The sequence below is a fragment of the Lemur catta genome, chromosome 13 (genome assembly GCF_020740605.2).
Source record: "Lemur catta isolate mLemCat1 chromosome 13, mLemCat1.pri, whole genome shotgun sequence".
NCBI classification, from domain to species: domain Eukaryota; kingdom Metazoa; phylum Chordata; class Mammalia; order Primates; family Lemuridae; genus Lemur; species Lemur catta.
Window position 1 is genome coordinate 9,489,544 of NC_059140.1, and position 13,563 is coordinate 9,503,106.

The 13,563-nt window shown below is 34.8% G+C and overlaps 1 protein-coding gene across 2 annotated transcripts in view; it reads right to left on the reverse strand.

Annotated features, from left to right (window-relative positions):
• Positions 1-2,059: 2,059 nt before the first annotated feature.
• The window catches only part of LOC123649336 (zinc finger protein 726-like), a 42,188-nt gene continuing 30,684 nt past the window's right edge, over positions 2,060-13,563 (reverse strand). The window contains exon 4 of one of the 2 annotated variants that reach the window (XM_045567419.1): positions 2,060-5,215. In XM_045567419.1, coding sequence (XP_045423375.1) covers positions 3,576-5,215 — 1,640 coding nt within the window. In that variant the 3' untranslated portion in view covers positions 2,060-3,575. Of the gene's footprint in view, positions 5,216-12,359; positions 12,888-13,563 lie in introns of those variants that run through there. The other variant, XM_045567420.1, reaches the window with a different exon arrangement.

Sequence of the window (13,563 nt, forward strand, 5' to 3'; positions counted from 1 at the left end):
CTGGCAGTCACCCAACCCCACAGAAGATGACACAGTCTGGGGTGTGGGTGGGGACACATCCAGCATCTGATTTTGAGTATGACTGGTAAGAAGGAGGGTGAGGAGCAGGTGCCATGGAAAAATGTGGCAGGGGACTGACCAGGTGGGGTGAGTGTCCCTGAGGAGTCTCCTCTGAGCTGGGTCTTGGGAGTGCAAGGTGTGCAGGAAAGAACATTCCAGATAGGAGATCTCTGAGTCTGGTCCTGAAAGAACAAGTGTGTAGGCAGACTTTCAGCTCATTGTATAGGGGAAGAAAACCCTGGGCCTTTCTGGAAGCCAGAGCGTCATCTCCAATGACAGGGTCTCTGCATGTCATTTATTGTCTACAAGATATGGTGATTCGCTTCTGCTTCCTCTTGTGGTGAGGGCAGCTGCCAGTCTCAAAGGTTCATCTTAATGAGCTCTTGGACCAGATGAGGCAGCAAAGCCACCAGGAAACACTGAAGATTCACCTGGAAAAGGCCAAGGATTTTTTAAGGAACATGAAACCCAGGTAGGCCAACCAGACTCCAGAATTCATATTCAAGGTCACAGTCAGTCTGCTCAGGAGCCGGGGTTGTGCCCAGCAAGGTTAAAGTGAAAGTTTTACCGCTACCTTGGACAGTGTGGTGATTCTTTGAATCTGTGCTCTCAGCCAACACAGAAACTTCCAGGGAAAATATTGAAAAGTTGTGGAGGGAAGTGTCAAGATGTTCCATTAAAAGGTTGTACGTGCAAATGCCAAAGGAGCCAAGAAACCAAAGAATGAGGATAATAAATCCAGTTTGCTTGTAAAGGGTGACTTACGATGGAAATTTGTGGACAGAAGCCTGGTCTAGACACTCTTCAGACTGCAAACTCCCAGACCCAGGTCTTATAGTAATATATTGGGGGAAAAGTACACATGCTCTGAAAGGAATGTGCAGTTGTCTATGGACATCACAGTGTGTAATGTATGCAGGAACATCAGGGCTGTTTTGGAGGAGAAGTAAACCTTACATTGAATAGGTGTTTCTACATAAAGAGAAATATGTCAACTAGACATTCCTGAGGCATTCCTGGACTCAGGGCTGGTCAGAAGCTGCATGGTGGATTAGCATTTAAAATAAAGTCACTTTTGTCCCCACACAAGGCATTGTAGTTTAAACATCAAGACCATAGGTCTTCTTTTTAAAAATTTGAACATACTGGCTAATTGTTAAAGGAGAAAAGCTAATATGTATAATACAAACATAAATGTTTCCTTTATTCCTGAAGAAGTATTTCTAGAGACATGTACGCAGATACACATATATTGTTGTTTAAATACATGTTGGATCATACATACTATGCAACTTTTTCTGTAACTGCAAATATATTTCAGTTTTAAGTGATCATGAAGAATAAATTAATATGGATGATTTATAATGCTTTATTCCTAATTATCTTTTTTCATTTGTTTCAATTTCTAACCATTACAAACAGTTCTCTGTGAATCTTCTTGCATCTTTGCGCCTTTTTAACAACTAATTTTCTAAAGACCAATCACTGAAATGGAATTCCACTGCCAAATAATTGCAGTACTTAGATTCTTGAAACAAAGATTCTTGCTCAGAATGCTAATAACTGCTTTGTATATGAAATTCAAGATTAAGGGATCATTCAATACAGACTAGTTTTTGAAATTAAGAAAATGTGAGAAGAAAACCGTTTTATTCCCATCCTTTTGTCCAGGGTTTTATTAACAAGATAAAATATTAAAAGGAAGATTAAATTAGCTTTACCTACAAAAAGAGAAACTCTAGGTAACTGATGGAAGGCATGAAAAACACAATAAAACTAGAAAATGTCCCAGAATTATTCGTAATCTACAATAGCTCTGTCCCATATCAAAATGCTCTTCTGGCTTAGGCGTTGTGCATCAGAAACAGTGTTTTTCCTGCCCAGATGATTTCTGGTTTCTTATTCTGAGAACGTGTGTCAGTTTGGGGTGTCTTTTCTCTTTCCTTCCTTCCTTCCTTTTTCCATTTCTTTTCTTTTTTTTTTCCTTCTTTATAACCCTAAATTTGTGGATGTAAATATAAAGAAATTGATATATTTTGTTGAGTGTTTTGTTTTGATTGACAAACGTATTACGGGAAATTAGAAAGAGAAAAAAATCAATGAAGAAACTAAATTAACTCACAATCCTACCACTAAGAATTCCTCTCTATTCAGTTCCATACTTCTGAGCCTCTGTGTGTAAGATTAGATCAAATGTGGACATTTCTGTTTGGCTTTGGATGACATTTCCATTCTCCACTCTATTTTGACAATGTCACAGCTGGAAGGAACAACGAATGAGATCACCTGATTAGTTCACCTTTCATATTTACAGATACACATGAGGCCAGAGTTAAAATGGAAGGCCTTTGACATTCCTTCTTGCACCACAGCACCATCTCTGACCTTTACCTCTTACACTTCACCTTGGAAATTTTTTCAACTGAAACCTAATCTTTCTCCTTTCCCTACCATAAGCCATCATCTGTCTACTTCATAGTCTATAGAAAAAAACAGAACATGGAGCACAACAACAGCTAGTATTTATTGTATTTAACACCTCAATACCTATGGGAAGGGAACCATAATTAATCCATTTTATGGATAAAGAAGCTGAAGCTTGGAGACTTAGTAATTAGACCAAGTTCTGTGAGATAAAAATCAATTTTATGCTCCTTTTACACATACATAAATTATCTAAGTCTTAATGTTAGATTATTCTATATAATCTACACACTGATTTAGGGTAATGTCTGATAATATTTTTGCCTTAGTACTTTCTACTGTGAATCCTCATACCTTTAGACTTGATCTTTTATTAATTTTTTTCACATTATGGCATCTGTAAAGTACAAGTTCTCTTTTACAAACTGTGTTTTATGAACAAATGTTTTTTTTTTGTATTGATTACATTTGTAGAGTTTCTCTCAAATCCAAGTTTTCTGAACTTACAGTTTGAGCAGTTGGTATACGGTTTCATTTCAGCATAAATTTTCCCATGCACAAGAAGATCTGTGATAGACGCACAGGTGTTGTGCCACTTTTTATAGCTGTGATATTTTTTTTATCTGTATAAACAGTCTGGTACACTCTAAGACTTTTATTTTATGAAAGGTATTTTGACAGTTGTTACAACTATATTGCCGTTAATGAGAATGACTCTCTGATGGCAGGTAATAGATGGAGAAGCTTTCTCACTTTTCTTACCTTGGTAGGATTTTTCCCAGGTATGATTTCTCTAATGTACAGTAAGGTAAGTGGACCAGGTAAAGGCTTTGTTGCATTCTCAACATGTGTATGTTTTCTCTCTGATATGAATTTTCTTATGTTTATAAATACTGAAGCACTAGTTATTGGTTTTGCCACTCTGTTCACTTTCATAAGGTTTTTCTTCAGTATGTTTTATCTTATGCTTAGAAACATGAACATAACATAAAGGATTTCCCACATTCTGCACAGTTGCAGGGATTCTCTGCTATATGAATTATCTTATGATAAGAAAGGCTGGGGCATATTTAAAGACTTTAATACATTCTTCACATTTGCGGGTTTTCTCTTATATGAACTATCTTATGAGAACTAATGTTTGAGTACCAGGCATCGGCTTTGCCACTTTCTTCACATTTGTAGGGTTTCTCTTCAGTATAAATTCTCTGATGTTTAGTAAGATTTGAGCACCAGGTAAAGGCTTTGCCACATTCTTCACATTTGTAGGGTTTCTCTCCAGTATGAATTCTCTTATGTTTAGTAATGTTTGAGTACCAGGCATAGGCTTTGCCACATTCTTCACATTTGTAAGGTTTCTCTCCAATATGAATACTCTTATGTTTACTAAGGTATGAATAACAGGCAAAGGCTTTGCCACATTCTTCACATCTGTAGGGTTTCTCTCCAGTATGAATTCTCTTATGTCTACTGAGGAGTGAGTACTGTGTAAACTCTTTGCCACATTCTTCACATTTGTGGGGTTTTTCTCCAGTATGAATCCTCTTATGTATATAAAAGTTTGAGTACCAGGCATAGGCTTTGCCACATTCTTCACATTTGTAGGGTTTCTCTCCAGTATGAATTCTCTTATGATTGGTAAGGTGTGAGCACTGAGCAAAGGCTTTGCCACATTCTTCACATTGGTAGGGTTTTTCTCCAGTATGAATTCTCTTATGTCTAGTTAGGAGTGAGTTCTGTGCAAAGTCTTTGCCACATTCTTCACATTGGTAGGGTTTTTCTCCAGTATGAATTCTTTTATGTTTACTAAGGTCTGAAGCACAGGCAAAGGCTTTGCCACATTCTTCACATTTGTAGGGTTTCTCTCCAGTATGAATTCTCTTATGTCTAGTGAGGCGTGAGTACTGTGTAAACTCTTTGCCACATTCTTCACATTTGTAGGGTTTTTCTCCAGTATGAATTCTCTTATGTATAGTAAAGTGTGAGTACCAAGGAAAGTCTTTGCCACATTCTTCACATTGGTAGGGTTTCCTTCCAGTATGAATTCTCTTATGTGCAGTAAGGTGTGAGAACTGGATAAAGGCTTTGTCACATTCTTTACATTGGTAGGGTTTCTCTCCAATATGAATTCTCTTATGTTTAGTAAGGTCTGAGTACCAGGCACAGGCTTTGCCACATTCTTCACATTTGTTGAGTTTCTCTTCAGTATGAATTCTCTTATGTGTAGAAAGGTTTGAACTATGGTTCAAAGCTTTGCCACAATGTTCATATTTATACCATTTCTCACCAGTAAAACTTATCTTATGATTAGAACTGCTTGAGCAAGATTTAAAGATTTTGTCACATTCTTTAAAATTGTAAGGTTTCTCTCCATTATGAATTCTCTTATATTCAGTAATGTGTGAGCCTTGGTTAAATGCTTGCCCATATTTTTTACATGTAACACATTTCTCCACAGTATGTCTTATCTTATGTCTATTTAGATTTGACATTTTACAGACATTCGAACACTTATTACTTTGGAAGATTTTAGCATGGGTAGTTGTTGAATGTTGGTGAAGTCCATTATTATATCCATTCTGCTCCTTACACTTGGTCATGATTTCCCAGTCTTTCATTAAGTATACATTCTTAAGGCCACATTTTTCATACCTTCTTAGTACCACATTTTGAAATGAAACATTTATCCCTTGCTTTGGCAAATGGTCCTGGGTGGAATGAGAGGGAATAGCTGAAAGAAATTTGAAAAATAACAAATTATCCCACTTATTTCGTTTTTTTACAATCTGATGAATATATATTTTAAATTTAATATTTAAAATTATACCAAGCACATTAGCAAAATTGCATTTAATACAATATACATCCTATAATTCTCTTTTGGATAAAAAAAAAAAGTAACAAAACCATACTGACGAAATTGTTTTTTTTGGAATTCTAAAAACTGGGTAAGAGCTTCCAACATACCAGGTGAGCACAACACCAAGAGCTATATGGAAAGGGAAGAAATGTTTGTTATGTTTGCCTACCATGGTTTTTCCTCCGTAATACAGCATGTTGTATATAGAACTAAAATCCCAACCCCCAACTTCTCCTTCAATAGAGAAAGAAAATAGTAATACCTATGTCCATCATTCTGGGTTTCCGGGGTCCTTCCAAAGACCCCTGTTTCTGTGTCCCATAACCCAGAGTGTTGAAAGCAATGGTGCTGTAGTTTGAAAGACAGACTGTGTGAATTGAAACCAAAGGTAAAAAGTCACTAGAGCAGCAGAGAGGCTTCAGTACCACAAAGAGAAAACAGGTGTAGCAAATGATCACAGGCCCATGAGATGAAATGTGGGAAAACTTCTTTAACTAGAAAGTAAACACACAATTATACACAATTACACAAAAGAAAATCCTCAGAATGGGCCGGGTGCGGTGGCTCATGCCTGTAACCCTAGGATTCTGCAAGGCCAAGGCAGGTGGACCGTTTGAGCTCAGGAGTTCAAGACCAGCCTGAGGAAGAGTGAGATCCTGTCTCCACTAAAAATAGAAAGAAATTATATGGACAACTAAAAATATATACAGAAAAAATTAGCTGGGCATGGTGGCGCATGCCTGTAGTCCCAGCTACTGAGGAGGCTGAGGCACCAGGATTGCTGGAGTGCAGGAGTTTGAGGTTGCTGTGAGCTAGGCTGTCACCGCAGCATTCTAGCCCAGGCAACAGAGTGAGACTCTGTCTAAAAAAAAAAAAAAAAGAAAGAAAGAAAGGAAAGAAAGAAAGAAAGAAAGAAAAGGAAGGAAAGAAAGAAAGAAGAGAAAGAAAGGAAGGAAGGAAGGAAGGAAGGAAGGAAGGAAGGAAGGAAGGAAGGAAGGAAGGAAGGAAGGAAGGGAGGAAGGAAGGAAGGAAAGAAAGGGAAAGGAAAGGAAAGGAAAGGAAGGAAGGAAGGAAGGAAGGAAGGAAGGAAGGAAGGGAAGGAAGGAAGGAAGGAAGGAAGGAAGGAAGGAAGGAAGGAAGGGAAGGAAGGAAGGAAGGAAGGAAGGAAGGAAGGAAGGGAAGGAAGGACGGAAGGAAGGGAAGGAAGGACGGAAGGAAGGACGGAAGGAAGGAAGGAAGGAAGGAAGGAAGGAAGGAAGGAAAGAAGGAAGAAAAGAAAGAAAGAAAGAAAGAAAGAAAGAAAGAAAGAAAGAAAGAGGAAGGAAGGAAGGAAGGAAGGAAGGAAGGAAGGAAGGAAGGAAGGAAGGAAGGAAGGAAGGAAGGAAGGAAGGAAGGAAGGAAGGAAGGAAGGAAGGAAGGAAGGAAGGAAGGAAGGAAGGAAGGAAGGAAGGAAGGAAGGAAGGAAGGAAGGAAGGAAGGAAGGAAGGAAGGAAGGAAGGAAGGAAGGAAGGAAGGAAGGAAGGAAGGAAGGAAGGAAGGAAGGAAGGAAGGAAGGAAGGAAGGAAGGAAGGAAGGAAAGAAAACCCTCAGAATGGATTTGAGGTCCCGTAAATCTATAGTAAAGTCAAGTAGTGTCAGAGTCCCCCAGGAAAAAGGAACTTTATAAAGTTTGCGAAAGGTGGCTTTTTTTAATACTCAAATCTCAACTAAAGGTTACAATATACACAGCATTTCAGGGAAATATAGCCCAAATAAAGAAACAAAATGAATGAACAGTAATCAGCCTAAAAGGACTGGAGAGGTAGAAATTACCTGAAAATATTAAAAATAACCATCTGAATGAGGCTGAATGAGCCCAGTGGGAACAATACAAATAGCTAAATAACATCAGGAAAATGACAATATCACAAAAAATAAAATCATAGAAAACATACATTGTGGAGCTGAAGAATACAATAAAAAATGACAGATATTCTCAAATATAAAAAAGAGCCATAAAAAATTAAAATCTTAGCCTACATCAGCTAGGGTAAGCACAAAGTGAGCTCTAAGAAGACAGAGTATAAGCAAAGTTATGAAAATCACATGAAAGAAGTGAATCTTCAAAGCAGCAAGAGAAAAGTGATGTGTCATCTATAAGCATGCTCCTATGAGATTATTAGCGAGTTTTTCAATAGAAACCTTGCATGCCAGAAAGAGTTGGGTGATATAGTCAAAATGCTGAAACAAAAACTCCAAAGAAGAAATACTATATTCAGCAAAACTGCCCTTCTAAGTGAAGAAAAATAGAGACTTATCAAGATAACTAGATGCTGAAAAACTTTATTACCACTAGACCTTTCCTGCAAGAAACGTCAAAGAGACTCCCTTTCATTAAAAATTTAAAAATGCTAGAAACAACACAAAATCATATGAAAATAAATAAAACTCTTGGAAAGACATACAAGCACATCTAGGTAAAATTCTGTAGATTAAAATAATGGTGCAGAAAACACTTTTAATTGTGGTATAAAATTTGAAAACAAAAACCAAAAAATAATACTAAAACTCTGTTAATAGGTATAGAATATAACAAGATATAATCGGTGATATCAATAACAAAGTTGAGGACAGATATAATGCGGACAAATTTTTTTTTTCTTTTTGAGACAGCATCTCACTTTGTTGCCCAGGCTAGAGAGAGTGCCGTGGCGTCAGCCTAGCTCACAGCAACCTCAAACTCCTGGGCTTAAGCGATCCTACTGCCTCAGCCTCCCAAGTAGCTAGGACTCTAGGCATGCACCACCATGCCTGGCTAATTTTTTCTATATATATTTTTAGTTGTCCAGATAATTTTTATTTCTATTTTTAGTAGAGACAGGGTCTCGGCTCAGGCTGGTCTCGAACTCCTGACCTCAAGTGATCCACCTGCCTCGGCCTCCCAGAGGGCTAGGTTTACAGGCATGAGCTACCATGCCCGGTGGGCAAATTTTTAAATGCAACTAAAATTAAGTTATTAGCACTTTAAAATATGTTGTTTTAACTATAAGTTTAATATAATTCCCATGGTAACCACCATGGAAATACCTATTATAGAGATACACTAAAACGATATGAAAGGAATCAAAGTTTATAACTATAAAATCAGTGAAATACAAAGGAAGGCAAGAAGAAAGGGCAAAATAATTACAAGAATCAAAGAAAACATTTAATAAAATGTCAATACTAAGTCCTTTCCTTTCAAAAAATTATGTAAACATTCGTGGACTAAACTTCACAATCAAAAGATGTAAACTGAATAAAGATAGTGATTTAGGAAAATAAAAAAAAGAATAAGATCCAACTATATACTTTTTCCAAGAGACTCAGCTTACATCAAACAACAAAAATGGACTAAAAGTGGCAGTACATAAAAAGATATTGCATGCAAATATTAATCAAATGAGAGCAGAGGAGGTTACAATTGGGCACAATGCATTGAGGGAAAACTTGTCCTATTTTGTAAACTATGCTTTAAGTAAAAACTGTCACAAAAGACACAGAAGTATATTAAATAAGTGTTGTTTCACTGAGAACCTATGATTTATTTATATTATATATGTAATATATATGAAATGTGAAATAAATATATGCACGTTGTGTGTGTGTGTGTGTGTGTGTAAATTCAGACTTGCCAAATATATAGAACAAACACTGACAGAATTCAAGCAAGAAATACACAGCAATATAATAATGCTAGGATATTTCAATAACCTCACTTTCAGTAATAAATAATAATGTAAGGTAGAATATTAATAAGGGAATAATTGCAACACTATACAACAATTATACCTAACAGACATATGGAAAACACTCCACGTAACAACAGAATACACAGTTTTCTTAATAGCTCATAAAAAATTCCCCTGGATAGAACAACTATTGACTGCAAAACAATTCTTTACAAATTTTTAAAAATTAAAATCTTACAAACTATTATTTATAACCAAAATGGAATGAAACTAGAAATCAATAACAAAAGGAAAACCAGAGCATCTACAAATAAATGAAAATTAAATGGGATACTTTTGAACATGGTCTTAATCAAGGGTTGGAAGTCTGAATGTTGTGAAGATGTCCATAATGCCCAAACTCATCTACAAATTCAAAGCGATCTCTTTAAAATTTTCAATGTCATATTATGCAAACAAAGAAGAAGCAATTCAAAAATTATATGGAAGGCAAAGCACCATGAAGAGACAATAACCTTCAATAAAAGAAACAATGTTGGAGGCATAACACTTTCTGATTTCAAGACATGTTACAAAGGTACAGCAATCAAAGCAGTTTGCTACAGGCATAAAGGCAGACAACGTAGACGAATAAAACAAAATGCAGCACAGACATAAAACCCTTGCATGTGTTTTCAAATGAAGACTTATTTGCACATCCATATTTATCACAGCATTATTCACAAAAACCAATAGGTGAAAACAACCCAAACTTGCCTCACAAAATGAACAAATATGTATCATTTAGGATATAAAAATAATGGAGTATTTCTCAGCTTTTAAAAAGGAGGATATCTTCTAGCATCTACTATAAAGATAAATGTTGACATGCTAAATGAAATAAGCCAATACACCCCCCAAAACAGATACTTCTTGAATCCAGTCATATAAAATATCTAAAGTATTTACAGCTTTAGAAACAAAAGAAAAATACAGTAATGTTGGTAAACGACCAGAAAATGCAGAAAAGAGGTAGCTGTTTTATGTATATTGAGTTTTAGCTTTGCAAGATAAAAACATTCTAGAGATATATGTTGCATAACACTGTCAATATACTTAACATGACTACACTCTAATTAAAATATTTAAGATTCTAAATGCTATGTGTTTTTACATGAAAACTACATAATACCAAAAATAGATTTTTGAAGCTATTTAAAAATTATCTTCAAATCACACAAATATTTCACACAAAGATAATATATATTCACCAAAAAATATATTTTGAAATTAAGATAATTTTATGACTATTTACCTAGACAGGATAAAATAACCATTGACAACCAACCAAGAAAAAATATACTATTCATAAAGAAAATAGGAGTAATATTTATACGGGTAAGCAAACACAAAGAAAATCACATTCGCAATAGGTACATAGGTGATTTATCTTTGACTTTTACCAATCATGTCTTAAAGTATACAGAGTCAAATACTATCATACAAAATTATAATGTATAGATAAACCTAAAAACTTAGTTGACTGATGTGAAGTGGCCTACTTTAGAGCAATAATATTTCACAAAACACATTATTGTCATTCATAAAAAGCATTGATAAGAAAATTTTAATCATTAGACATTTAAATGATACTAGAGAAACTTTCTTATTAGTATGTTGGTACTCTTCTTACACAAAAGTGAAAGGCTACAGCAATCCAGCTTTCAGAAACAAAAAAAAGTCTTACATTTCTAAATACAAAAACAACATTATGAAATGTGTTGTGAAACTGATGCACAAAATGAATAATTAGGAATAAATTATATTATCCTGCAGATAAAGGTTGATTTCAGTGGATGGAAATGCTATTTACATGCAGTAAACTGAAACATACAAACCAATCAGTTTAGTAAAATGTGGTGTGCACACTAATTCCCTAATTTAGTTTTTATAATACATATAAATTCAAGCATATTATTTTAGATCCTCAAAAAGTTCTCTATTAATACATGATCAATATAAAATAATATAACTTGTCACATTAATAACAAAGTGAGTGATATAGAGGTATGGTTTTTCAATAAAATTAAAATTAACTTGTTATGAGACTATATTGTTATAACCTTAAGATGTACCTGTACTCTTCATTTCTCAAGGTGCTCGGAAAGAAATTCTCTACAGAAGTCATGGCCAGGTGTGGCACATCACGTCTGTAATCCTAGCACTCTGGGAGGCTGAGGTGAGAAGACTGCTTGAGCTCAGGAGTTTGAGACCAGTCTGAGCAAGAGCAAGACCCCGTCTCTAAAAAATATAGAAAAATTATCCACGTGTTGTGTTTCGACTTTGGAGTCGCAGCTACTAGGGAGTCTGAGGTGGGAGAATCACTTAATATCAGGAGTTTGAGGGTGCAGTGAGCTATGGTGATACCGCTGCATTCTATGCATCCTACTTGGAGGAAGAGAGCAAGACTCTGTCTAAAACACAAAAAAAAGTTATGCTAAAGAAAATGGGAGAGGAGAGAGGAACCAAAGCACATAATTGCAAAATCAGCAAAACAAAAATGAAGGCTACAAGAGAAGAAATGAGGGAAGTCTAGAAGACATGAAAAGTAACTTCATTTCTTTCAGTAATTACTTTAAATATAAATGGATTAAACTCTTAAATCTAAAGAAAATAATATGGCTGAATGGATTAATAATAATTGAGTTTCTACCATATTATGTCCATAAGAGACTTATGTTAGCTCTAAGGAGTCAAGTAGGCTGAAAATAAAGGATAAAAAAAAAACCCCATGAAAATAGTAACCGCAAGTGGGTGCAGTGGTCATACTTATATTAGACAAAATAAACTTTAGGTCAAAACTGTCACAAGAAACAAAAATTGATGTTAAATAATGACAGCATAGGTCCACTTACCAGGAATCTGTAACAGTAATATATATATAATATAAATATAACACATATAATATGTATGCTATATATAAAATATATAAACACATACATGTTATATATGTTATAAAATTTATGTTGTATAATATGTACATTATATGTATATATGACATCAGGGATTCCAAATATATGAAACAAATATTGGCAGAAATGAAGCAAGAAATACACAGCAACATGGTCACTGTTTACTTTAAGCCTCCACTTTCAATAACAAATAGAAACATCAGGTAGAAGATCAATAAGAAAATAGAACACCTGAATATTATACACAAATTAGACCCAACAGACATGTACAGAACTCTCCACTGGAAAGCAGCAAAATGTACAATATTTTCAATTACAGCTGGTGCCTTCTGTTAGGACACATAATAAGTCTAATCAAATTTGAGATGACTGAAATCATACACTGTATCTTTTCTGAACCAAATGAAATAAAACCAGAAATAAAAAGCAGGAAAAAAAAACTGACAAATCCAAAAAGATGTAGGAATTAAACACACTCTTGAACATATTCTAGCCCAAGGGATCAGATGATTTGATATTATTAAGATGTCAATACTACCCACACTGATGGACAAATTCAATGTTATATCTATAGAATTCCCATTGGTACATTTTTTGCGAAGACCCTAAAATTTGTTTAGCAACTATGACTAGCCAAATACCCTTTTCAAAAGAAGAACACAGAGACAATACACATCCTGGTTTCAAAACATATTACAAAGCTACAAAAATAAAAGCAATGTGGTACTGGCACTAAAACAGGTAACTAGATCAAGGAAAAGAAAAGAGAGCCCAGAAATAAATCTTTGTGTATATGATGAAATGATTTTCCACAAGCTGGCCATGACCACACGATGGAGACAGGAGAGTCTCTTCAACAAATGGTGTTGAAAACTGGATTACCTACATAAAAAATAAAGTTGGATCATTCCCTTCTGATATAAAAAAAACTTTAAATAGATTAAATACATAGAAGAAATATAACTAATAAAACTCTTAGAAGAATATATAGGAAAAAAGATCATGACATTAGTATTGGCACAGTTTTCTTGGATATCACATCAAATGCAAAAGCAACAAAGAAAACAAGAGAACAACAGGACTTCAGCAAATTTCAGAATTTCTATACATCAAAGGAAAGATTAGTGGAGAGAGCATACCACACACTAAATGGGTAAGAATATTTCTAAAACATTCACATTACAGGAGTTAATATTCAGAATATATTAATATAAACAATTCTGAAAATTCAACAAGAAAAAGTTAATAACTTGATCAAAAAATGGACAAAGAATTTAACTGATAGTTTTCCAAAGAAGATATACAAATGGCCAAGAAACATTTGCAAGGACACTCAAAATTAATAATTTTTAGAGAAATGCAAAGCAAAATCACATTGAAATATCACCTCACACTCAGAATGGGCAATATAAAAACCTTGTCAAAGATGTATAGAAATTGGAATCCTTTTGAAATATTGGTGTTGAAAATAATACAGATACTTTGAAAAATGTATAAGAGTTCCTTAAATAATTAAAAATTAAAATTAGCATATGATACAGAAATCCCATTTCTGGAT